This window comes from Poeciliopsis prolifica, unplaced genomic scaffold (assembly GCF_027474105.1).
Source record: "Poeciliopsis prolifica strain line A6 unplaced genomic scaffold, Auburn_PproV2 SCAFFOLD071, whole genome shotgun sequence".
NCBI classification, from domain to species: Eukaryota; Metazoa; Chordata; class Actinopteri; order Cyprinodontiformes; family Poeciliidae; genus Poeciliopsis; species Poeciliopsis prolifica.
In genome coordinates, this window is record NW_026562446.1 from 961,265 (window position 1) to 987,179 (window position 25,915).

Consider the following 25,915-nt stretch of genomic DNA (forward strand, 5'->3'; position numbering starts at 1 on the left):
AAGTTTTGATGACTAGATCTGAGGTGATGTGGATAATAAGGAGGACTGAAATATGTGGGTTTGTCCATGTGGGATCCTCGACTGGATGTTGTAGAGAGGATTTTAAAAGAATCCTGTAGATCCCTGGAAGCCAGTGAGCTCACATTGTATCTGTCCACACAGAGACAATCAAAGGTCCATGAAGTGATATCTGGATGTGAGCAGTGAACCAGGTGATCTAAGTAGTTGTAAAGATTTAATGTTCCTGCTGATCCCATTAAGAACCAGCAGAACCTCTGATGGTCCACATCAGCTCAGTTTGGTTGAGTTCCAGCAGATCTCACCAACCACATCATGAAGCTTTCCTTCCATGCTGAACTGCTCTCACAATGCACACAGGAACCAAGTCCTGATGGACCAGAATGGCTTTACCAGGTATTTCCCAGTGGAAATGTGATCCACTGTTAGTCTGACATGGAGCCAGGAAGCAACAGAACATCATCATCAACATCCAGAGATAAAGATATGAAGGTGTTTTCATGAGAACAGAGCAGCTGATTTCTGTAGATAATGGATCAAACCTCTGGAAATATAACTGGAAACATCTGAGTTCTTACTGGTTCAGTTTCCAGAGTTACAGCAATTAGATACATCTCACCTCTCTGATGGTGGAGATCCAGGAGATTTAAAGTTAATGAAATCTTCCTTTGACCAGTCACTCTTTAAGGACACACAGCTGGGTTCTGGTTCTGGTTCAGGTTCTGGTTTGAGTCTCTGATGGATCCTGACAGAAACATGATGATTAAAACTTAATCATCAAAGAGAAGCAGCAGCAGCTTCATCACCACGTCTGTTCTGGCCTGATATAGTGAACGCTGTGTGAAAAGGGCTGTGGACAGTTAGAGATGGTGACCTCACCTCTGACCTTTGCTCTGGCTCTCATCTTCCCCACACAGAGTGGTTTTAGAGGGAGGGACTCCCTCCTCTCTGTCCTCACACTGATCCATGCTGCTGAATCCACATCAGCTCACACACACTTTCTAGCTTCACCTGCAGAGGAAACACACATCATTCATCTGCACATCAACTCTGATCATCCTTTACATCATTAGTGCTGGAAAAAGATCAGCTGCTCCTCTCTGATTGGCTCTTCTTCTCTGCTTCATATCAGTGTCAGGTGAATGCAGTCAGACAGCAGAGAGGCAGAGGAAGCTGCCATCAGCTGCTGCACTTCTACTATCACTCCACTAGATGGAGACATGGAGCAACATTTACATTCACTGATTCAACCTGAACAACAGGAAGTGTTTTCTGCTCCTTCAAAGATTAACTATTTCATAATCTGACTGAGAAATTGTTTTTTCTGACTTTAATGGTGGAGACCAGAGTTTGATTCCAGGAAATAAAACCAAGAATCAGTTTGTTCAGAGAAGAAAATAAAGAAAATCAGATGTCAAACGGCAGAGATTTTAGTTTTTCAGCTGAAATCAGAAGTGAACATTTTCTCCAAACATCAAAGTTCAAGTAGGAAACAAAGCAAACTTACAGTTTGTTCAAATGTTCCAAAGAGTTGATGAAGAAAATCTGAACAACAAGCTGAGACCCAACAGAACCACGGTAGATCCAAATAAACAGGTTAGTTTAAACTGAAAGTGTTATGAGGGGAAATGAGCCCAGACTGGTCTGACTGGTCTGACTGGTCTGACTGACTGGGAGTCAGAGGAAAGTTATTCTGTTGACGTCTGAAGACAGGATCACTTCTCATAAATCTGGATCTGCTGTTATTCTGCTGATCCAGGTTCTGTTCAACACCAATTGAACCAGAACCTTTTTTAACTTGGAACCAACTGATCTCTTCATTAATGGGGATTTGTCTCCCCCTGGTGGTAAAACTATTACCTGCGTATTGTCTGGTTATTAATATCATGACGTGTTTTTACACGTTATGATATTAATGTCATGACGTTAATATCCAAAAGCTCTGTTTTGGATTACAGAGCTGTAATCCAAAAATTAAGAGACCACTTAAAATGATCAGTTTCTGTGATCTTATTTTTTTAGGCATCTATTTGAGTAAAATGAACAATGTTCTCGTTTTCTATGAAGTATTGACAACATGTCTGACATTCCAAGCAAAATGTATTTGCAGAAAATGAGAAATGGTGAAAATAATAATAAAGTTGAAGCGCTTTTAAACCACAAATAATCTAAAGAAAACAAGTTAATTTAGAAAAATACTGATATTTTAACTCAGAAGTTCAGAAATCATTTGGTGAATAACCAGGTTGTCAATGAGGTTCTCAGTGGCCTCCATTTTTTTTATTTTTCAGAGCTGGATGACCACAACAGTAAAACGTGATCAGAACCAGAACCAGTTCTAAGGTTTCATTTATCAGGACATGAATGACTTTAGGTTTGTTTGTTTCTGCTCACCTGGAGCACCAGCCGGGTGGAGTCAGTCTGAATTCCTTCATCTAAAGAGAACATTGAAGATCCTCCTGGAACAAATGGAGCTTTGGAAAGAAATCAGCAGGAAGTGAAAGAAAAATGAATCTTCATCACTTGTGAAGTGAACGACATCAGAGTTGGATTCATTGGAGTCACATGAAGAACAGAAAACTGAGGCTGGAATAATAAACATCATGTTAAATATTAGCTTATATTGCTCTCAGTGAACTTTATTTGCTGGACTTTGATGAGAATAAATAAAATCTATGATAATCCTGATGTTACTATGAAGGAGTGTTTCTTCATCCAGTCATTTATTAAACTGCCTGATTCTGTCTCCCATTAAGCTCCACTGGCACATCAATATGTGACTGAACAGTTCAGTCAGTTTAGCTCATTTTAGCAGAAACTGAAGGTAACAGACTGTGGGATAAATTGAGTTAGGCTCATATGAACATTCATGGTTTGTCTGCACCAAAGCAATGTTAGAGTGGGAGATCCTGGATGTGGGGTGAGGGAGGTAAACTGGGTTACTGCTGACCAGCAACTCCTTCCCATTTCCTTAAACTACATCCACCTGCAGGAACAAGGAATGTGGCTTTTTGTCCACATCTGAAGCAGTGCTGACAGATATCACCCTGCATGCTTGGAATCCTTTAGTCCTCACAGATCTGCCATTAAACTGTAGATATGTTTAGAACTGCAAAGTGATCATTTATTGTAGCTGTCCCCACTAAGGAACCTGAATTATGTGGAAACCTTAAATGTATGGATTTCATTGCAGGATGATGCAAATGCCCAAGAGAACAAATGCAGAAAATGCTTTTCAATCTGTACCATTATAAATGGTATAAATTGCTTTGCAGATCAGACATCAACTCCAACAGGGGATGGATGGACAAGAATTTTCCTTCCAAACATGAAAATATTTAGTTTTTACTTTAGACCTGGAAATGTAAATTTGCATAATATTTTCAGAATCATAAGTAGATCTGGTAAGGAAGTAAACCAGAGAGCCCTCATGATGCAACTTGTGTATTTGACCCATTTCACTCAAATTAAAAACATTCAAAGGGATTTTTTAACACTGATGTTTTAATTCAAAATTTCTTTATGAATCAGTTCCTTCAGATACACATTTCATTCTCCTTCACTGTACAAGGCTATAAAAAGTTCACAGCAACAGCACAAACATACAAAATAGTAATTTTTACCAAATTCATGTTTTTCCTCCTCTGCTCTCCTTAAATACATCTGAACTCTGGTGAGGAACCAGCCATAGCAAAAAGATTCAAGTCAGTGTTTACAATCTTATTTACAGAGAACATTGATCAAAGTGCATTGAAGAGAGTCCTGATTTACAGTCACGTCTCTGAGGGAGGAAATATATTTACACTGTTTACAAACGCTGCAACCATGGTGATCTCAGCAGCAGCATAATAATAATGCAATTAACAGAAGAAACCTTAATGTCAGTCAGCAAAGCATGATCAGAAATATTAACAATCTGTTTCATAATTAAATACTTTTAGTCTCCAGACTTGTTCCCCGTTGAGACCTGAGAACTTTGACCCGGTTTGAATCGGAACCAGGAAACGGGTTGATGAAGACGCCTGTTCTTCAGAGGTTCAGTCCAGGCTGGACATGAAAGACCCTCAAAGACAAACTGTTCTCTGAACAGACGGCAAAGACGACGTCGCAAAAGCAAGAATAAAAATTCCTCAACACTGTGGAGTGAATGTGGAAAACTCATGGAAGTATTCACATAATAAATAACATTTCCTCTTCACCACAGATCAGGACTTAATGCACTTCTGAAGGCATGTGGTTGAACTGTAAGGTCCGCCGTTACGGCGAACCGTTGGCATCGTAACACGGAGGAGGTTTCCGCAAGGAGAAGAAATAAAAAACCAAAATCCTGAGATCGATCAGGATAAATCATCGTCTGTGCTCACTATGGAAATCTGTCAACAGAAACAGAGGAAGGAAAAGATGGGATTTTATGTAACTGAGGAAATGGCAGCATTTTCAACCACATCTCAAAATATTGACTTGAAGATTTCCAAATATCAGATTTCAAAAATTAAACTCACCGCTGGGTAGGTGTGGCCCACGTTGGCGCCGTGGCGGGTGATGTCGATGTTGAGGTCTTCTTCTGTGGTTTTCAGGTAGACTGGGTTGTCAAAGTTCATGCTCTTCTGGTTCTTCATCTGCCAGTTCCTCCACATCAGGTAGGCGCCCGCTCCGGCCATGGCCAGCAGCACTGCAGCAGAGACACAGGCTGCTGGGAAACAGATTTGACCTCATGTTTGACCTCAGAGGAGGAGGCAGAGGCACTTACAGACAGGTAGGATGGCCCAGGCAGCAGCAGAGCCTCTGGCTGTGGAGTCCACCCGGATGTGCTCACATTGGCTTCTGGAAGAGACGACAAAATCAGTAACTTCCATAAACCTTAAAGAGTTTAGGATAGGGTCATGTCTACACAAAACCTGCAAAACTCAATCTTGGATAATGTTCAAGTCTGCTTAGTTCAGTGAGCCGTTTTTAAGACTTCTTGCCACCAATTCCAAAATAAAATCTAAACAGAATTCACCACTGTTACAATTGTATAGCTTTGAAAAGTAGAAGTGGAGCCTCCTGCAGAAACAAGCAGCAAGTGGTTTCTAGATTCCTGTAGTCTTTTCCAGCAGCCATTGTACAGTGCAAACAGCAGTAAAACCTGCTGGATGTTTCATTTGGAGGGTTTTTATAAGGCTCATTTTCTGAAGCAGAAAATATTGCCAAATATCAGCTTGGTGTAAATCTAAAGCTCTCAATCAAAACGAGCTTCAGCGAATTCCTGCATTAATCTTTACAAATGCAGAATAGGGGGTAAAAAAAGGTTCCAATAGCAAAACTAAAAATCTTCCAGCAGGTTTTGAGGTTTGTAAACTACGTCAGGCAAGAATGTGGTTTTGTTTGAGCCAAATATTGCATGTGTATTTCCCATTTTCTACCACTAGATGGCGCTCCTGTACTATTAATTTGTCGGAGCTTTAAACTCTCCAGCAGGCAGAGAGGTGATGACTGAACGTCACATGGGATTGTTCAGCATTTAGCAACAAGTCACAGGGATTCCTCATGTTTCTGATTAAGATCAAAATTACTTCAGTAAAAAATAAACAGGAATTTAAGTTCTTCCAAGAGTTTCCATTTGAAATGTCCAACTGAACATTTATAATCTCAGCTGGATTAGAAGATTTGAGGAATTACAGGTTAATTTCAGCTCTTAGATTCAGATCAGGACCAAAGCAGCAGAAGTTTCAGTTAAAGCAGAGAAGGTTAAATCAGAAAATCTTTGCCAGGAGGAGAAAAACTGGAGCTACTTGATTTGAGAGCCCAGCATGCTGAGATGACGGCATTAGGTTTTACCTTTAGGCTGCGTTACAGCTTCACTACCGTCTCACAGGAAGAGTCTGTCACTAGAAGAGCAACAACAAACCTTAAGCATTCAAGTCGTCCCATTTCTGAGTTCTCTTTGAATGTAGACCAGATCTCTGGAGAGTAAACTGGTTTATCTGATGCAAATCAAGAGGATGGGAGAGTCGCTGCAATCTGCATGAATGGTTTCACCATCCTGTAATAAACGACTCACACTGGGAAGTCTGGTCCTTTTGCCTGGAAAGGCCAGTTCATGTGGGGAGGTGTGAATGTGGAACTGAACTCTGGTCCACCTACAAACATCGGCCTGTTTGGTTGAAGTGAAGGCTGGTGCAGTTTGAATGCATATGAACGAACCACAGATTGTTCCTAAAGCAGGAAGTGAACTACAGCGTAGGGCATTCTGGGTAAATACAGTGAAACAAATGCTAGCTAGTTTAGTGCTAACGGGAGAAATGGCTTGAGGTCTTTTGCCAAAGACAAAATAAAACTAAAATCTGATGTCACTTTTTGTGATGAAGGTTATTTATAGTAATTTATTGACTATACTGGAGCCTTTGGTCTTACTGCACAAGGATCAGAGGCGTCCTCACACTGTGTGCATAAACTTCTATTTGAGTTCTGCAGCCAAATCTGGATTCCTAATGTAGAACAAATTGCAGGGTCCATTTTGTTAGATAATGCCACATACAGCATATTATTAGGCTCTGAAAACAGTCAGTAATGATCATATTCCTGTGAATTATCACAAATATCAAGAAGCTGCTGACATTTCTGAGGAGCTTTGAGTTTCTCGGTTCTGATCAGTCATTCAGTGAAGAGGAAAATAAAAAGCTTTCTTCATGAAATGTAAACAAATCTCCCCACTCAAAGCATTATGGGATTTCAAGTTTCTCATTGTAAGCAATGAGAAACTGAAACGTCTATGATTTCAGCTCCAACTGGAGGAAAAACCTCCACTGATCTGTAACGGCGTGAACAATAAAGAAAAATGGAAGCAAACTCAGAAGATCAAGGATGCAGTCGAGCTGGGTGATAAAATTTAGTTTTTAAGGTTTGATATCTGAAAGATATGGATTCCCCCTGTTCTGTTGGGTTTTTTGAACCGACAACCTCAGCATGTTTTATACTCCCAGTTAAAACTCTTAATCCTCCACAGATTCTCAGCGTTTCCTGCAGTTTGTTCTGAGCGCCGTCATGAAGACGGTCCAGCGATCCGCGAGTCCCGGCTGGAACCAGAGTCCAATTAGTGCTGCGGATTCAGCTGTCAGGTTTCTGTTGGGTTTGAAAAGGCTAATCTGTGAAAGGAGCGAAGCCGCAGGGAAAAACAAAGCGAGTCTCTAAGCAACCGGTCGTCCAGCAGGAGGGAAAGGCCAGCGCCGCTGCTCTGCCTTCACTCCTGCAACCGCTAATTGTTGCAAACAATCCTGGAGCCGCTGCAAACTGGACCACTGCAGACATTTACCCACAACTTAAAATTCAAGACGCCGCTTCCTTTTCTCCTCTAGAAGCCTTAAAAACAGGCGAGTGGTTCTTACTATATTGAAAACAAAAAGACTTCAGCAGTGGAAAGAGGTTGATGTTGAAAAGCTGCAGCAGCAGCAGAATCAGTGTTTGCATTTCTGTGCAGAGCTCACCGGGTCTGCAGCGCTGGCCGTCTGCTGCCAGCTCCTGGCCTGCAGGACACACGCAGCTGTACTTGGGGGAATGTTTGTTGATCTGTGGAGCAGGAAGACACAAGAAGCTGCAGCCGCCATTTTCACTTTTCTCTGTGCACCAGTTGGTACCTGCAGAAAAACAAAACATGAATAAATCACTGAGTAACTGAAGCCCAAATCAAGCTGGAGAACTTGTTCCACACCAGTTCTGGGTTAAACTGGGTGACCTTTGACCCCTCACCAGCCAGCTGGATCAGCTCATGGTAGACGATGACGTCCTGAGGGTCGTTCAGGTTGCTGGCGAGCGTGACGACATCAGAACCAGAGAACTTGTTGGCGCCGAAGATGGCTTTGTTTTCACCGTCCGTCCAGAAAACCCGATCCTGCCAACAGAACCAAACATGGCCGACTTTTACATACTGATCATTTCAGTAATCAATTATTCTGATCAATGGTAATATTTTTTTTTACAGATTTTTATTTGACTAAATCCTTTTTGTACAATTAGAAATAATTCTGTAAACATTTTATTGCTTAAAACTTTGTATTTGACTGTTATGTTTTATGAAACATTTTGAATTTGCTGAAATGTGCTAAACAAATAAACTTTATTAAAAAGCAGCAGCATTTCTTCAGTAAGTCTAAATGAACGAAAGCTGAAGGCCAAACGAACCTCGAACACGGTGAGAGCGAATGGATGAGCCAGGAAGTCTGCAGACTAAATGAGGCCTAATCGATGTTCTTAGTGACCAGAGGATCAATAAGGCCTTAATCAGCCCAGAGGTTCAAACTGATGAAACATGAGGATGGAGGCTCTATTAAAACATTCCTCACCATCTTCCATGTTCTTTCAGCAAACAGTTGAGACAGAGCTGGTTTTGGTTCCACCACTATTGACCTGCTGCTTTAGCCGCCATTGAAAGTTTTATTAAAAGTCTGTCTGTCAGGATTCCGGTTGTGAGAGCGTGTGCGTGAGAGTGTGAGTGGGAGTGTTACATCTTCTTTCAGCGAGGATCTTCGTGAGGAGCCTGTGGAGCCAGCGCAGGTGACGCTGATTTGCCTCATCAGCGTGCTGGAATAAAGGAGCGGCAGAATCCTCCAGTCATCCCTAGATGGTTAACGCTACCGGTAGTCACTCTGGCCTCACCTGTTGAAAACTTGTTTCTTGAACCTTGTTGTGTAACTCGAAGTTACTTACTCTCCGTATCCTGTTCGTTTCCAGGACTTTTTGTGTTCTCGTTTCAAGAAGCTCCTGAGATTGCCTGCCTGCTCCGCCGTTTCCACTGACTCCATCCTGTTCCAACCACCCGAGCTAACTCCTCGCACTCCCTCCGGCACCGTTGCACACCCTCACGCCGGATCCTGACGCCTCACCCCTAAGCTCTGGAAAATCCGCACCAATGTAAGCCAGCTCCTGATTCCTCCTCCGAACTCGCATTCTGAACCCATTATAATTCAGCTCTCGTTTCAGGCCAACCTGGTCGAGCGACCCTCGCCGCATATCGAAGTCCAGAGGACTGAATTTTATTTGTCCTGTTGTAAATAAATCACTTACCTTTCTATCCAGTGTGTGGTTACTGCATGTGGGTCCGCAAGTTAAATCAAACCATGTCACTGTCAGTCTGCAGATCATGTGACCAAACCAGAAAACACACTGAAAACATAGAGAACAGCAAGAAAAAGGGAAAGTTATCAAAAATTTTCATACTCGAGGAAAGTATGATGTACTCCAAAATATGCTAAAGTAAAGTAGTGAAGTATTTTTACTTTGTTACTATACAACACTGAATCAAATAAATACACCACAAGATTCATTGTATTTCATTGAGATGTTAAGGAACAGACCACCACAAGGTCCAGATCCTTTGTGAAGTCAATGAAGCGATTGATGGTTTTAAATACTTTACAAAAGAAAGTAAAATGCTTTTGTGTGAGTCAACGTGTCTCCTGCATCAGGTAAAGCTGCAAGTCTTTCAGGTTTTGTTTTTACCACCTTTGCACATCTGATAGGCAACATTGTTGCCATTCTTCTTGACAAAACAGAAAAAACAAACTCATCCAGTGTGAATGGAGACTGTCTGTGAGGATCGATTTACAAATCTTTTAAGAGATGCTGAATTGAGGTTTGGATTTTGTCTCTCATTCTAAATCAGGACATGGTTTAAGTAAATGAGTAGTTTTGACTGCATGTCTAGGGATGTTGTCTGAGGTTTGTTCTCTAACAAACATCTGAGTACATCAGTCGACTGCTTTCTGACATCTAAAAATCATTTTATTTGGAGGAATCAAACTACAGCATATTTAAATTGATCTTTTTCTTAAGAAAACATGAAAAACCATAGAACTATCTTCTTCCACTTTGAAATTATACATTGTTTGTGTTGTAGATAATGTAACATCCATTTGCTGCTGTAATGAGACAAATTATTACAAACAGTTCAAGGATAAGTAATCCTTTGTAAGGCACACGACTTCAGTTTGGTTTAAAACATGGTGGCACAAGGCTGTCAGGTTCACCATCGCCCTCCACCTGGACAATTTAGCTGAACAAAACACCAAGGTCCAATAGGACCGGCAGTCAAAGTCAATAATTCCCCACATTGATCTGTTCTCTTTTTTTTCTGCTTTCTCGTGGGTCTCAAAACACAAAAGACTTGACATGTGATGTTCTCTTTGATAACTGCCTTTTCGGACGGCAATTGTGAGCTGATAGAACCAATGAACAAATTGATTTACTTGGTGCTTGTGAAAGGTAGTTTCTTGTTTCAAAGGCTCCTGAAGTTGTCCACAGATCTCAGTCCTTGCACCTTTTTCAAACGTAGCAGCAGGTGTTTTATTTCTGGCCGTGTCTTTTTGTCTTTCAAATATCCCTCTTTGACAAAATCCTTCAGAGCCACTGAAGCAGAAATAAAAGCCCTTTGTGGGATGGCTCACTCTGCCAAAGTTTTATAGAGTGGACTTTAGCTCTGGCATATTCTTGTTCATATCCACATGTATTCCACACTCAGCACAAGACTAAGAAATCATGCAAGAATAACATGCAAGAAAGAGCATGACATGTACCGACCATCAGGCATGGAGTCTTTGAAATATAAACTGATTGGGTCTGGTTTTAATTCACAAAGTCAAACTGAAAATAGCAGCACATGAAGTCACAAAGTTGATAAAAGTCTGTCTTTAAAACATTGCTAACCTGTTTTTTCACTTTTTGTCAAAGATACTCAAAGGTTGTTGGCAGGTGGGAGACAATATGAATCTAACTGGTCAGTGATGTTGCCATGGTCATTTAAAAGGTTTAGTGGTCGACATAAAATGTTTGTTCAGATTAAGGAAGATTGTCTTCATTCATGTTTGAGTCGTCAATGACGACTAATCTGTGATTTGGTAAAGCAAAATAATCCAAATCAGAGCAGAAAGCAGATGGCACTAAATTCATGCAAATGCAAATCTGCCCATCAATAATTTGCACTTGCTTATGCGACAGGTTGGGGTTGTTTTTAGTTCAGCCACAAACACAGAACATGCAGGAAAATGTTCAGAGAGAAAGATGTGCTTCTTTCACTTTTCATAACTTCCTGAGTAAAAACAGAACTGAGCTTCTGAATGCATATGATGCACAATTGTAGATTCCTAAAGGCCACAGAATAATGCGTTTCTGTAGCTTGTTGATTTTATATCACAGAATGACAAGAATGCATCAAAAGCATTGAAAGCACTGATTAAAGTTTAGAAGGGATACGATTGGACAAACTGTGTGAACAAATTAAGGGGCAAAATCACAAAGATGTTTCCAGTAGCTAATTGTGTGTGGACAATTTCAGCTAACTCTGAAACCAGCAACAGAAACATGTTTTCTAATTTCTTCACAAAGCCAATAGTCTTTCTCACTTCTCAGCAGTTTGTTCACTGATTTAGTTGATTATGTCCTTGTCTGTCTGTCTATTTACGTAAAAAGTAGTAAAATAGTTGCAGAATTTGAAAAATGTGAATTTATTTGCACAAATTAGATTTCATGGCAAAAATACTGTGTGGTTAGAAATCCTGACAAATGGGAAAATAAAACGGTTGGCAACTCAGGTGTGTCAGAGACGTTGAATTAATCTTCTCCTTTATTGAGGTATCCCTTGTATTTTTACAAATCATTTCTCTATTTCTTCCAACAGATGCTTCACATGATCCTGCAGAGATTACTAAACTCAATTCAACAAATTTAACTGAGCACAATGTGGGTGAGTTGAACTGAGGAATCTTCTGCTTATTATGCTGATGGCGAGGAAAGGGATATCCAAGGAAAATGTTGAAGAGTCAGCTTCCTCATCATCTACTTTATACTATGCTACTATTAACTTGTATCAAACTTGGAGAAAAAATAAAACATGTGTCCAATTAATAACTTGTCTGTGGATGCTAATTTGGTACACAACAGTGGAGCAGTCCAGTCCCAACAGTTCTCCCAATAGTACCATAAACAATGGTACCACTTGTACCATTGTTTACCATGTTGTCCTTGTCAAACAATGTCCCTGTCCCTTTACCATCATTCCTCATTTCACAATGAGAACAGCAGTCAAACAGGACAGAGAATTAGGTTTTTTAAATTAGCACTAGATCTGCCAGCCACATTCCTGCACATATGCCAAACATACATCCAGCCCCATTACACACATCTTCACAAGCTGCACCTCATCATGTTCCTGCACCTTCAGCAGAGACACAGATGCAACCAATTCAATAGCATCTTCAAAATAACAGCCACAGATTCACCTGCAGCAGAATGTATGAAGAAAATAATAAAACATATTGATAAGGGCTGATCATCATCATCAGTCGTGTTCCTACAATGTCACTGCTGGTGCATGTTTTTGTGCTCAAATAAAGCTGAGGACAATAATATCTGTTTAGGTAATACATTTTAATATCTTACAGGATGCAGCATTTATTTTTGATCAATTATTCTCCAACAATCATTTTTACAAATACATGTAACCCATTTAGAAAGGAAAGAGAAGAAAAATGTTGATCTTGAAATGTTTCTATGCAGATGATGGAGAGAGAGGAGCAGAGCTGCAGAGAGGGTTGAGACGAGGCTTTATTCACAAGATCCATCTAATGGCCTTTACCACACAAAACGGGAACATTTAGGCATCATGGCTGAAAATGGTTCTGATGGCCCAAATCCAAGACCAGAGGAGAGTAACAGGTGTTTTCCCAAAGCTTACTGGTTTGGTTTACTGTCTAATGGAGAGAAAGTTGAAGGAGATTGGTTACTGTATTCCAGAAATACTAACAAAGTCTATTGTTTTGCATGAAAGCTCTTTGGAGAAGCTAAAGTTCCTGCCACGTGGCTTGTGGAGGGAATAATAACTGGCCATGTCTTTCAAAAACACTGAAGCCCCAAGAAACCAGTAGTTGTCACATAAACGCTTCTCTGATGTGGAAAGAAATGTGGCTTACGCCTCGGTAAGACTATTGATAGTGAACTGCAGAGAACCAGCAGCTGGAAAAGCAACTGGAGAAATGTGTTGGCTCCAGTTATTGACTGCATCCTCTTCCTGGCAGAGAGAAACTCACCACTAAGGGGGAAAATTGTCAGCTAGGAAATCCTAAAACTGGAGCTTTTCTGTGAATCCTGGAGCTCAGAGCACGATCTGATGTCACACTGGCAGAACATGTTAGAAAGGCTGCAAACTCCAAACAAACCCTGGATATCTGACATGCTGCTCAGAATGAACTGCTGGATTCAATATCAGAGTGTTTGGGCTAAATATCTGCCCAGACCAAAGCCTCCAAGGACTTTGCAGTGGAACTGGAATATTTCAAAGCAAGAGCAGGCCTCAGTCATCATTCCATATATTGATACAGATGGGAAGAAAAAAGTCTCTATTGCAGAGTCTTTTGTGGGTTTCACTGCTGTGAAGGACTCAACTGGGAAAGGCCTCACACTAACAGGGTACTGGAGAGTTTGGGCTTGGATTTGGCTGATTGTAGAGGGCAAAGTTACCATAATGGCTCTAATATGAGGGCAATAAACAAGGCTGCTGAAGCTTTAATACAGCAAAGATGTCCAGAGGCTCCATTCATCCCCTGCTGCAGCCACAGCCTGAACCTTTTGTTATGTGATGCAGCCTCATCTAGCAGAGAGTCTAACTGTCTTTGGCACTGTCCAAAGATTGGACACCATCTTTGGGTCTTCTGTGGAGCATTTGATCAATAGTTTTACTGATATGGACATTTAATGCTAGTGCAGCACAAGTTAGTCTGGATCTTCCTGCAGCTTTAGATCACAGTTTTCTTCCTCTTAAACATGAATCTCTTGAAGCCACTGCTTTCATTTCTTGTTGCTTTCATCGGCTGTAGGGTCAAAGGTCAAGCTGGCGTCTTTCTTTGGCATCTTTTGTGATAATTACAGCAAGATGAGAAACTTGTGTTTCAGCAGCAGGAATGTTGTAAAGATGGATTGGCGACAGGATGACATGGGAAGCGATTCACATGAGTTTAAATGGAGTTTGAGGCCTGAAGCATCAGAGAAAGTTTGGATGAGACGGATAACAGGAATTTGGTCGGCATCTCTCAGAAACAGAGTCGTGTCATCAGCAACTGGACTGATACACATTTCTCCATCAGCAACTGGGATGCGGCGCATTTTGTTTCCCAGAATAAATGTTGCAAGAAGTTGGGCTGCCATCAGGAATAAATAGGGGAAACTGGGCGGCCCAGTCTCTCTCCTCTGGATACTGGGAATCTGGGACAGGAACCAGTTTAACACAGCAGTTACCTTCTTGTAAAGAGGCTGGATATGAAATATGGCCTGAAAGCAAATGTTTCTAAGCTCCCATACGTAAAGCCGTCCTCTAGAGAGTCAGAAGCCTTATAAAAGTCCAACAAGCAAATCAAGCTGTTATCATTGATTGGTTCTGAAGGGTCCAGTAGATCCAGCACAAGCCTCAGGTTGTTTGTGTCTGTGGGACATGAAGCCTGATTGAGATTCATCAATAATAGAACTGAGGGTTTGTTTCATTCTTCTGGCCAAATCCAAACTTTCCAGTCATTGTTCAGTCAGCAAATAGGTCTCCAGTTGTCAATGGGTAACTTGTCTTTGCCAGCCTTTGGGATCAGAGTAATAAGGCCTTGTGTTAAAGTAGGAGGCAATTCTCCACCATCAATACTTTCTGAAAGAGCCTGAGAATAAAGAGACTCACATCTTTGACACATTTCTCATAAAGCTACTTGACAGCCCATCACTACCTGCTGATTGGTTGTTTTAAGGCTTCAAATATCCTCTTCTACTTCCTGTAGCGTGAGGTTAGCATCACACATGTTGTTCTCAGATCAACTTCACAATGTTTCATGGAGTCAATCAGAAAAGAAGCTTTTTCATGGGAGTCTTCAGAGGAGTAGAGGTTGTTGTAGGAACTGGAACCAAATGAACCAAGAGTTTTATGGTCTGATACAATCTTGTCATGAACTTTAAGTGAGTCTAAAGTCTCATGAAGTTTAGATTGTTCTAAACCAAAACAGTAGGAAGAACACTGCTCCCCTTCCTCCAACCATCTGGCTCCAGACCTGACAAACGCGCCTCCAGCTTCTGTTTCTATATTTCATCCAGTTTAGTTTGACCTTCACTAAGGAGAGAAAGGTCATCCTCATGAAGGTCATCATGGCTGATCCTGGATAAAGAAGCTGTCTGAGAGCAAAGACTTTCTTCCTCTTGCCTTCTCTTGTCTGCAAGGTTCCTGCTGAAGGATCTGCTGGATTTTCCTCTGTCATATTTGAACAGTTCCCAAAAAGGACTAAAGGAGTTTTGTCTCCAGGCTTTTCCTCCCAGCGGGATTTAATCAGGGATCTGATGCTTTCAGTAACATCCTCATATGAGAGAAGACTGTTGTTCCTCTTCCAACAGACGGCTCTAGGAATGCCGGGCGTCCAGAGCCAAAGGCTTAACGGGATTATTTCACGGTCAGAGAAAGGAGCAGGGTGCGTATCAATATTAACAGCAGCAGAAACCGACTGGCTTTGATACCAGCCAAAGTCAATACGGACTTTTTAGAAAGGCCTTTGGTGGAGAGGAAAAGATCCGGTTTATTGCTGCCGATTCCAATACCGATCACCATGAGGCCCATCTTTGCTGATCGCCTGGATCCGCTGATTATTTTTCATCTTAGTTAAAAATGATACTATGTGATGTAGCAAAATTAAAAATGGATCTGCTTATAAATTCACCTCATTAATGTAAACATGCAACAAACTTGCAGGCACAAAACAGCAGCTACTGAGTCAAAAGAAGAGAAAAACCTGCAACCAGTTCAACAACATGAACAGTAAAGTTCTCTGTAGCATAAATTATACATGAGCCAATAATCTCACAACATTATTAGATCAAATAATGTCCAGTAAAACAGGGAAACATTCATTCAAAGTAAAAATGCAGCTTGAACCAAAATCTATGATCCAAAGTTAATGAATCAAAACTTCCTGAGAGCAGCTAATGATTAACACTGGTTAGATAGCAGAATAATGCAGATTATGGATAGCTAGATGATAAATGCAGGTATTGGTTAGCTAGATGATTAAGCTGGCTCTGGTTAGCTAGTTGATTAACGCTGGTTCTGGTTAACTAGCTAAGTAATGCTGGTTCTGGTTAGCTAGTTGATTAATGCTTGATCTGGTTAGCTAGCTAATTAATGCTGGTTCTGGTTAGCTAGCTGATTAACGCTGGTTCTGGTTAGCTAGCTGCGTAATAAAGGTTCTGGTTACCTAGCTAAATAATGCAGATTCTGGTTAGCTAGTTGATTAATGCTTGATCTGGTTAGCTAGCTGCATAATGCAGGTTCTGGTTAGCTAGCTGATTAACGCTGGTTCTGGTTAGCTAGATGATAAATGCAGGTATTGGTTAGCTAGATGATTAAAGCTGGTTCTGGTTAACTAGCTAAGTAACGCTGGTTCTGGTTAGCTAGTTGAATAATGCAGGTTCTGGTTAGCTAGTTGATTAATGCTTGATCTGGTTAGCTAGCTAATTAATGCTGGTTCTGGTTAGCTAGTTGATTAATGCTGGTTCTGGTTAACTAGCTAAGTAATGCTGGTTCTGGTTAGTTAGTTGATTAATGCTTGATCTGGTTAGCTAGCTAATTAATGCTGGTTCTGGTTAACTAGTTGATTAACGCTGGTTCTGGTTAGCTAGCTGCGTAATAAAGGTTCTGGTTAGCTAGTTGAATAATGCAGATTCTGGTTAGCTAGCTGATTAATTATTATTCTGATTATCTAGCTGAATAATGCTGGTTCTGTTTAGCTAGCTAATTAACGCTGGTTCTGGTTAGCTAGTTAAATAATGCAGATTCTGGTTAGCTAGCTGATTAATGCTTGATCTGGTTAGCTAGCTGCATAATGCAGGTTCTGGTTAGCTAGGTGATGAATGCAGGTTCTGGTTAGCTAGGTGATGAACCCTAGTTCTGGTTAGCTAGTTGAATAATGCAGGTTCTGGTTAGCTAGGTGATGAATGCAGGTTCTGGTTAGCTAGCTGATTAATGCTGGTTCTGGTTAGCTAGCTGCATAATGCAGGTTCTGGTTAGCTAGTTGAATAATGCAGATTCTGGTTAGCTAGCTGATTAATTATTGTTCTGATTATCTTGCTGAATAATGCTGGTTCTGGTTAGCTAGCTAATTAACGCTTGATCTGGTTAGCTAGCTGCATAATGCAGGTTCTGGTTAGCTAGCTGATTAATGCTTGATCTGGTTAGCTAGCTGCATAATGCAGGTTCTGGTTAGCTAGGTGATGAATGCAGGTTCTAGTTAGCTAGGTGATGAACCCTGGTTCTGGTTAGCTAGTTGAATAATGCAGGTTCTGGTTAGCTAGGGGATGAATGCAGGTTCTGGTTAGCTATTAAAATGGATCTGCTTATAATTCATCTAATTAACGTAAACATGCAACAACCTTGCAGGCACAAAACAGCACTACTGAGTCAAAAGAAGAGAAAAACCTGCAACCAGTTCAACAACAAGAACAGTAAAGTTCTCTGTAACATAAATTATACATGAGCCAATAATCTCACAACATTATTATATCAATAATGTCCAGTAAAACAGGGAAATATTCATTCAAAGTAAAAATACAGGTTGAACAAAATTCAATGATCCAAAGTTAATGAATCAAAACTTCCTGAGAGCAGCTAATGATTAACACTGGTTAGATAGCAGAATAATGCAGATTATGGATAGCTAGATGATGAATGCAGGTGCTAGTCAGCTAGCTGAATAATGCTGGTTCTGGTTAGCTAGCTAATTAACGCTGGTTCTGGTTAGCTAGTTAAATAATGCAGGTTCTGGTTAGCTAGCTGATTAATGCTTGATCTGGTTAGCTAGCTGCATAATGCAGGTTCTGGTTAGCTAGCTGATTAATGCTTGATCTGGTTAGCTAGCTGCATAATGCAGATTCTGGTTAGCTAGTTGATTAATGCTTGATCTGGTTAGCTAGCTGCATAATGCAGGTTCTGGTTAGCTAGCTGATTAATGCTTGATCTGGTTAGCTAGCTGCATAATGCAGGTTCTGGTTAGCTAGATGATGAATGCAGGTGCTAGTCAGCTAGCTGAATAATGCTGGTTCTGGTTAGCTAGCTAATTAACGCTGGTTCTGGTTAGCTAGTTAAATAATGCAGGTTCTGGTTAGCTAGCTGATTAATGCTTGATCTGGTTAGCTAGCTGCATAATGCAGGTTCTGGTTAGCTAGCTGATTAATGCTTGATCTGGTTAGCTAGCTGCATAATGCAGATTCTGGTTAGCTAGTTGATTAATGCTTGATCTGGTTAGCTAGCTGCATAATGCAGGTTCTGGTTAGCTAGCTGATTAATGCTTGATCTGGTTAGCTAGCTGCATAATGCAGGTTCTGGTTAGCTAGGTGATGAATGCAGGTGCTGTTAGCTAGCTGAATAATGCAGGTTCTGGTTAGTTAGCTGATTAACGCTGGTTCTGGTTAGCTAGCTGATTATGGTTGGTTCTGGTTAGCTAGGTGATGAATGCTGGTGCTGGTGAGCTAGATTATTAATGCTGGTTCCTTTTAGCTAGCTGATTAACGCTGATTCTGGTAAGCTAGCTGATTAACGATGGTTCTGGTTAGCTAGCTGAATAATGCAAATTATGGTTAGCAAGATGATTAATGCAGGTATTGGTTAGCTACATGATTAAAGCTGGTTCTGGTTAGCTAGCTTATTAACGCAGGTTCCATTTAGCTAGCTGATTAATGCAGGTTCTGGTTAGCTAGCTGATTAATGCAGGTTCTGGTTAGCTAGCTGATTAACACTGGTTCTGTTTAGCTAGCTAATTAATGCTGTTTCTGGTAAGCTAGCTGATTAATGATGGTTCTGGTTATCTTGCTGAATAATGCAAATTCTGGTTAGCTAGGTGATGAATGCTGGTGCTGGTTTGCTAGATGATTAACACTAGTTCTGGTTAGCTAGCTGAATAATGCAAATTATGGTTAGCAGGTGATTAATGCAGGTATTGGTTAGCTACATGATTAACGCTGGTTCTGGTTAGCTAGTTGAATAATGCAGGTTCTGGTTAGCTAGCTGATTAATGCTTGATCTGGTTAGCTAGCTGCATAATGCAGGTTCTGGTTAGTTATCTGATTAATGCTGGTTCTGGTTAGCTAGCTGGGTACGCAGGTTCTTGATTAATGCATCTTCTGGATAGGCAGATGATGAATGCAGGTGCTAGTTAGCATGCTGATTAATGCAGGTTCTGGTTAGCTAGTTGATTAAAGCTTGATCTAGTTAGCTAGCTGCATAATGCAGGTGCTGGTTAGCTAGCTGATTAACACTGGTTCTGGTTAGCTAGTTGATTAATGCTTAATCTGGTTAGCTAGCTGCATAATGCAGGTGCTGGTTAGCTAGCTGATTAACGCTGGTTCTGGTTAGCTAGCTGCGTAATAAAGGTTATTGTTAGCTGGCTGATTAATGCAGGTTCTGGTTTGCTAGCTGATTAACGCTGGTTCTGGTTAGCTAGCTGCGTAATAAAGGTTCTGGTTAGCTAGCTGATTAATGTTTGATGTGGTTAGCTAGCTGCATAATGCTGTTTCTTGTTAGCTAGCTGATTAATGCTTTTCCTGGTTAGCTAGCTGATTAATGCTGGTTCTGGTTAGCTAGTTGAATAATGCAGATTCTGGTTAGCTAGCTGATTTATGTTCTGATTATCTAGCTAATTAACGCTGGTTATGGTTAGCTAGCTAATTAACGCTGGTTCTGGTTAGCTAGTTGAATAATGCAGGTTCTGGTTAGCTAGCTGATTAATGCTTGATCTGGTTAGCTAGCTGCATAATGCAGGTTCTGGTTAGCTAGCTGATTAATGCTTGATCTGGTTAGCTAGCTGCATAATGCAGGTTCTGGTTAGCTAGGTGATGAATGCAGGTTCTGGTTAGCTAGGTGATGAACACTGGTTCTGGTTAGCTAGTTGAATAATGCACGTTCTGGTTAGCTAGCTGAACAATGCATGTTCTGGTTAGTTAGCTGATTAACCCTGGTTCTGGTTAGCTAGTTGAATAAAGCAGGTTCTGGTTAGCTAGCTGATTAATGCTTGATCTGGTTAGCTAGCTGCATAATGCAGGTTCTGGTTAGCTAGCTGATTAATGCTTGATCTGGTTAGCTAGCTGCATAATGCAGGTTCTGGTTAGCTAGGTGATGAATGCAGGTTCTGGTTAGCTAGGTGATGAACGCTGGTTCTGGTTAGCTAGTCATATAATGCAGGTTCTGGTTAGCTAGCTGATTAATGCTTGATCTGGTTAGCTAGCTGCATAATGCAGGTTCTGGTTAGCTAGGTGATGAATGCAGGTGCTGTTAGCAAGCTGATTAACGCAGGTTCTGGTTAGCTAGGTGATGAACGCTGGTTCTGGTTAGGTAGGTGATGAACGCTGGTTCTGGTTAGCTAGCTACATAATGTAGGTTCTTGTTTGCTAGGTGATGAATGCAGGTGCTGTTAGCTAGCTGATTAAAGCTGGTTCTGGTTAGCTAGCTGAATAGTGCAGGTTCTGGTTAGTTAGCTGATTAACGCTGGTTCTGGTTAGCTAGCTCATTATGGTTAGTTATGGTTAGCTAGATTATTAAAGCTTTTTCTAGTTAGCTAGCTGGTTAACGCTGGTTCTGGTTATCTTGCTGAATAATGCAAATTCTGGTGAGCTAGATTATTAATGCTTGATCTAGTTAGCTAGCTGCATAATGCAGGTGCTGGTTAGCTAGCTGATTAACACTGGTTCTGGTTAGCTAGTTGATTAATGCTTGATCTGGTTAGCCATCTGCATAATGCTTTTCCTGGTTATGGTTAGCTAGCTAATTAACGCTGGTTCTGGTTAGCTAGTTGAATAATGCAGGTTCTGGTTAGCTAGCTAATTAATGCTTGATCTGGTTAGCTAGCTGCATAATGCAGGTTCTGGTTAGCTAGCTGATTAATGCTTGATCTGGTTAGCTTGCTGCATAATGCAGGTTCTGGTTAGCTAGGAGATGAATGCAGGTTCTGGTTATTTAGGTGATGAACCTGGTTCTGGTTAGCTAGTTGAATAATGCAGGTTCTGGTAAGCTAGTTGATGAATGCAGGTTCTGGTTAGCTAGTTGAATAATGCAGGTTCTGGTTAGCTAGGTGATGAATGCAGGTTCTGGTTAGCTACTTGAATAATGCAGGTTCTGGTTAGCTAGGTGATGAACACTGGTTCTGGTTAGCTAGTTGAATAATGCAGGTTCTGGTTAGGTAGCTGAACAATGCAGGTTCTGGTTAGCTAGCTGATTAATGCTTGATCTGGTTAGCTAGCTGCATAATGCAGGTTCTGGTTAGCTAGGTGATGAACGCTGGTTCTGGTTAGCTAGTTGAATAATGCAGGTTCTGTTTAGCTAGGTGATGAATGCAGGTTCTGGTTAGCTAGGTGATGAATGCTGGTTCTGGTTAGCTAGCTGATTAATGCTTGATCTGGTTAGCTAGCTGCATAATGCAGGTTCTGGTTAGCTAGGTGATGAATGCAGGTGCTGTTAGCTAGCTGAATAATGCAGGTTCTGGTTAGTTAGCTGATTATGGTAATCTATTAAAAATTTTGTCACCACTGCACCACCAGACATCTGCACGAAAGACAGGGTTAAATTCATTGTTCACAGAGAGAACAGTCCAGTGTTAAAACATCATTTGTCATACATCAAGTTTAATCTCTGTAGTTTGCTGACGTCATACTTGCCCAGGAGACTAAAAAAATGATAATAGAACTAGGTGGAAAACATACCTGAATACCCATCCTCATTCTGTAAACAGTGTTACAAGAAATACATTTTTATTCGTGATGTGAATTGTTCCCAGATGAAAACACAAAATAAAAACAAAAAGATATATTCACTTGTTATTTTTCATTAATGTGCAAGTTCGTTCTGCTCCTAAAGACACTACAGGGTTGTGGACAATCTTCACCAGTTTTTTGAGACGGAAAACTATTGGTTTAACCCCTTTGTAACCTGGACTTTGCCCTGTAGGTCGGTGAGCGTCTTGAGCTTCCCAATTACTTTTGAAATTAAATTCCTTTTTGCAGTGTGTTAAATGTATCCAAGTTGGCTTTTCCGCTGCATCTGGGTTTTTAGTGAAATGTTCAAACCATTTAGAAAGCATCAATTATTTCTAAACAATACTTCACTTTTATTCAATTCTATGAAGTCCATGTGCATTACTTGAAATGGATATTGCAGAGTAGGAAACTTTCTCTAAGTGATCTTAGATTGCCCTGAGAGTTATGTTGTAGCACATCAAACAGGTCCTACAGAAATTTTTTAAAATAAGAAATAAATCCATAAGTAGTGTAATGTTGATGTATCCTACCATCCCCCCTGTTGAGACATGCGAAAACGCCATGGCTCAATATTGCAGCCCATTTATACAGATTTTTTTTCTAGGTAAAATAGGTTCAGTTTCATATAATTTTCCAATTTTGCTCCATTTTTTATCCATAAATCCTTTTCATTTTGAGGACTTAATTGTTGCATGTCTCTTAAAGTTTCTTTCATAAATTTAATTTTTACGTCCACATGTAATACATTTATCTCTACCTCAGCTGCTTTTTTTTATTATTATTTTGTCTTCGAAAGCATTCCCTAGGGACACCTTATCTGTCCCTGCAGTGTGCGCCGCACATTTACAGATTGCTAGTTGTTTTGGTAGGTGCACGACTTGTAATAATTCTTTTAATATTCTGCATGTTACTTTTGATGTTAATGGGTGGAACAGAACTATAGGAGCACTAACTTCTACTGCCATAGAAGCAGCAACTACAGCTCTCACACAATGTGGTAAGGCACATGCTACACTATCAAGTTTTGAAGAAAAATATGCTATTAGTCTCATTTTATCACCATGCTGTTAGACTAGCACCGAGGTCATGACATGACCTTTACAATCCACCATCTGAACAAAAGTTTTTTTTATTGATAATCTGGTAACGCTAACGCAGCGCTTGGCACGAGGCCTGTTTTAGTTGCAAAGTGCTTCTTCTGCTTCATCTGCCCACAACAAAGAGAAGACATTTTAAAATCTTTTTTATACATTAATTTATTCAGAGCTGCCACAATTTCTGCATAATTAGGCACCCAGTTTCGACAATAGTTAGTCAACCCCAAAAGGACATCATTTTTTTTTTTTGTTTGTGGTTTTGTATGGTTTGGGAGCTTGGAGAATTGTTGTTTTTCTATCCTCCACTAAGGTTCATCCTCCTTCACTCATATTTTACTTGTCGTTTACACAGTTAAAGTTTATTTTGTTAACCTTATGACCTTCTTTAGCTAAATGTTACAGAAGCGCTAAAGTGTTTTGCTTACAGGTTTCCCTGTCTGGAGAAACCAATAAAACATCAACTATGTACAACAAACTTGGCTCCCTCCTGGGGTTGAAAAGTTTACATACTTGCACTCATTATTTGAAAAAAATTGTAGGGCTTTCACAGTAGCCTTGAGGTAGTCTGGTGTATGTGTATCTTTTCCCTTCAAAAGTAAAAGCAAACCAATATTGTCTCTCATTCTCTACTGGTATTGAGAAAAAGGCATTTACTGATGTCTACAACCGTGAATACTTTTGCATCTGATCTAAGAGAATTCAACAATGTGTGTGGATCAGGCACATGTTTTGTGTCTGTGTACAGATAGGTCACAGTTATCTTGGCTGGGGTGACCTTGTTGAGTCTCGCTTCATAGTTCCTATCAGGCCCAGGAACTGTTTTGAACCAAAGTGTGACATGCAAATCATCAGGAGACTTTTGATCCTGTAGGGCAGAAATGGCTTTATGCCCCTCTGCCAGAAGTGTTTGTGCAGTGTTTGTGGGGGTTTTGGGCACATCCAATGAATAAAAGTAATACAGTTCCCTGTGTCCCTGGACAACAAAGAAATCCCCTTCTTTTATTCCTGTAGCTGATCTTGACATTTTCACCACAAATATTTTACCCCAAGAATGTTTTCTCTACATGTTGTTCTACATGCACCGTGTCACAGAGGAAATTTACAGGTCTGCCATTTATTAAGAGAGTTATTTCAGGTCTTATGCTGTCCATAGAAAGTAAATCCTGAAGATTTAACTGGACCTCTTCACTCCCCAATTTCTCTTATCTTAATCATGCTGACTGTCCTGTGTTTTTTTGTTTTCTTTTCTTGGGCAATTTCTGGCTAAAATGTCCTTCCTGCCCGCAACACCAGCACCCCGAGTAACTGTGCCTGTAGTTTCCTCTCCCACGTCTCCCTTTTAAACCTCTAAGGTTCTGACCTCTGCCCCTAAAGCCTTCTCTTCCTCTCCTCTCCTGATAGAACATTTGTTCCTCACCCTGGAAAAAGGCTCCTGGAACCTTTTTCTTTTCTTTTAATTTCTTTCTCCCCACTTTCTCGTTTTTGCGCTACTTCTAACCAAAATTGTACATCATCATACCCTTCCTCGTACAATTTTTATTTGAATTTGTTTTTTTTTTATCCTGATCTTTATAACTTTCCAGTCGTTTGATTTTAGACTGTCTGTTGGCTTAGTTTTACTTATTCATTTCCCCATTTTTTTTTTGTAAAAATGTGGACCAGTTTTGCCGACTCCTAGGGAGTCCTAGAAACTGGAGATCTGATTCAGTAGGCCAGCAATTGAAAGAACCTGTTGTGGTAACTCTCACTTCAACTCTTCAAGTGGAGAGTTCTTGCCTGTGCATCCACAAGAGGTTGCTGCTTACAACCCTACTGTTTTATATGAGATAAAATACCAAGTGGTATTTATACCTCCAATCACGCTCCATACACACCTTTTTTTTTTTGTTTCACGGATTTGAAGCGCCTGTTATCGCCGTCCATTTAACCACGGGTATTCGTCGGGCCCGTTCCCACAACAGGTGGGGTTCGTAAGATCTCAAACCACGTGAGGAATCTTTCCAGTATATGAAATCCGGCTCGAAGGACCAAAAATGTTAGGGTTAACACCTGTTAACATACATTAACAAAGACAGAAAAGACAAAAGAGTTAGATTCTTTTTTCACTCGCGAGGAGAAACGGACAGAGATGTGCTTCAGTTACAATCTCCTACCGCTCTGAAGCACATTTTGTCTGCTCCTCTATTTTATTGTTTCTAGGATCCCTAATCACAAGGACGCTGCAGCTCTAAAGGGAGGGGGCAAACAGCTACAGCGTCAAATGTTATTCACTAACTAACACACAATCATTCTGTACTAGATAATGTCCTTCCAGGCACAAAGATTAATAAAATATGTAGATCTTAGCAATGATGGTTTTATTGGAGGCCAGCAACTCAAACGAAGCAGAGCTCTTCACCAAGAGATAACACTGCAGGAAGATTGTTGTTTCTGCTCTCTGTCAGTGAGGCCTTCTGAGAAAGGAATCAGAGTAAATCAATAATATTGGAAACATTTTTAATTCTCTAATGAGATTAACTTTAAGGAAAGCATCAATTAAAGATACATTATAAAGATTAATGAGAATAACAAATAATTGATTAATAATATCACAATTTCTCCAACACTAGGTGATGAATGCTGGTGCTGGTGAGCTAGATTATTAATGCTGGTTCCTTTTAGCTAGCTGATTAACGCTGATTCTGGTAAGCTAGCTGATTAACGATGGTTCTGGTTAGCTAGCTGAATATGCAGATTATGGTTAGCAAGATGATTAATGCAGGTATTGGTTAGCTACATGATTAAAGCTGGTTCTGGTTAGCTAGCTTATTAACAGGTTCCATTAGCTAGCTGATTAATGCAGGTTCTGATTAGCTAGCTGAATAATGCAGATTATGGTTAGCAAGATGAATAATGCAGATTATAGTTAGCTAGCTGATTAACGCCGATTCTGGTTAGCTAGATGATGAATGCTTGATCTGCTTAGCTAGCTGCATAATGCCGGTTCTGGTTCGCAAGGTAATAATGCAGATTCT

The 25,915-nt window shown here is 40.5% G+C and overlaps 1 protein-coding gene across 1 annotated transcript in view; it reads right to left on the reverse strand.

Annotated features, from left to right (window-relative positions):
• Window positions 1-4,355: 4,355 nt before the first annotated feature.
• LOC129351995 (very low-density lipoprotein receptor-like) overlaps window positions 4,356-25,915 on the reverse strand; it is a 100,724-nt gene continuing 79,164 nt past the window's right edge. Inside the window, exons 7-8 of the mRNA XM_055020831.1 lie at window positions 4,521-4,690; window positions 4,356-4,391 (exon numbers count right to left, since the gene is read on the reverse strand). Coding sequence (XP_054876806.1) covers window positions 4,356-4,391; window positions 4,521-4,690 — 206 coding nt within the window. The remainder of the gene's footprint in view (window positions 4,392-4,520; window positions 4,691-25,915) is intronic.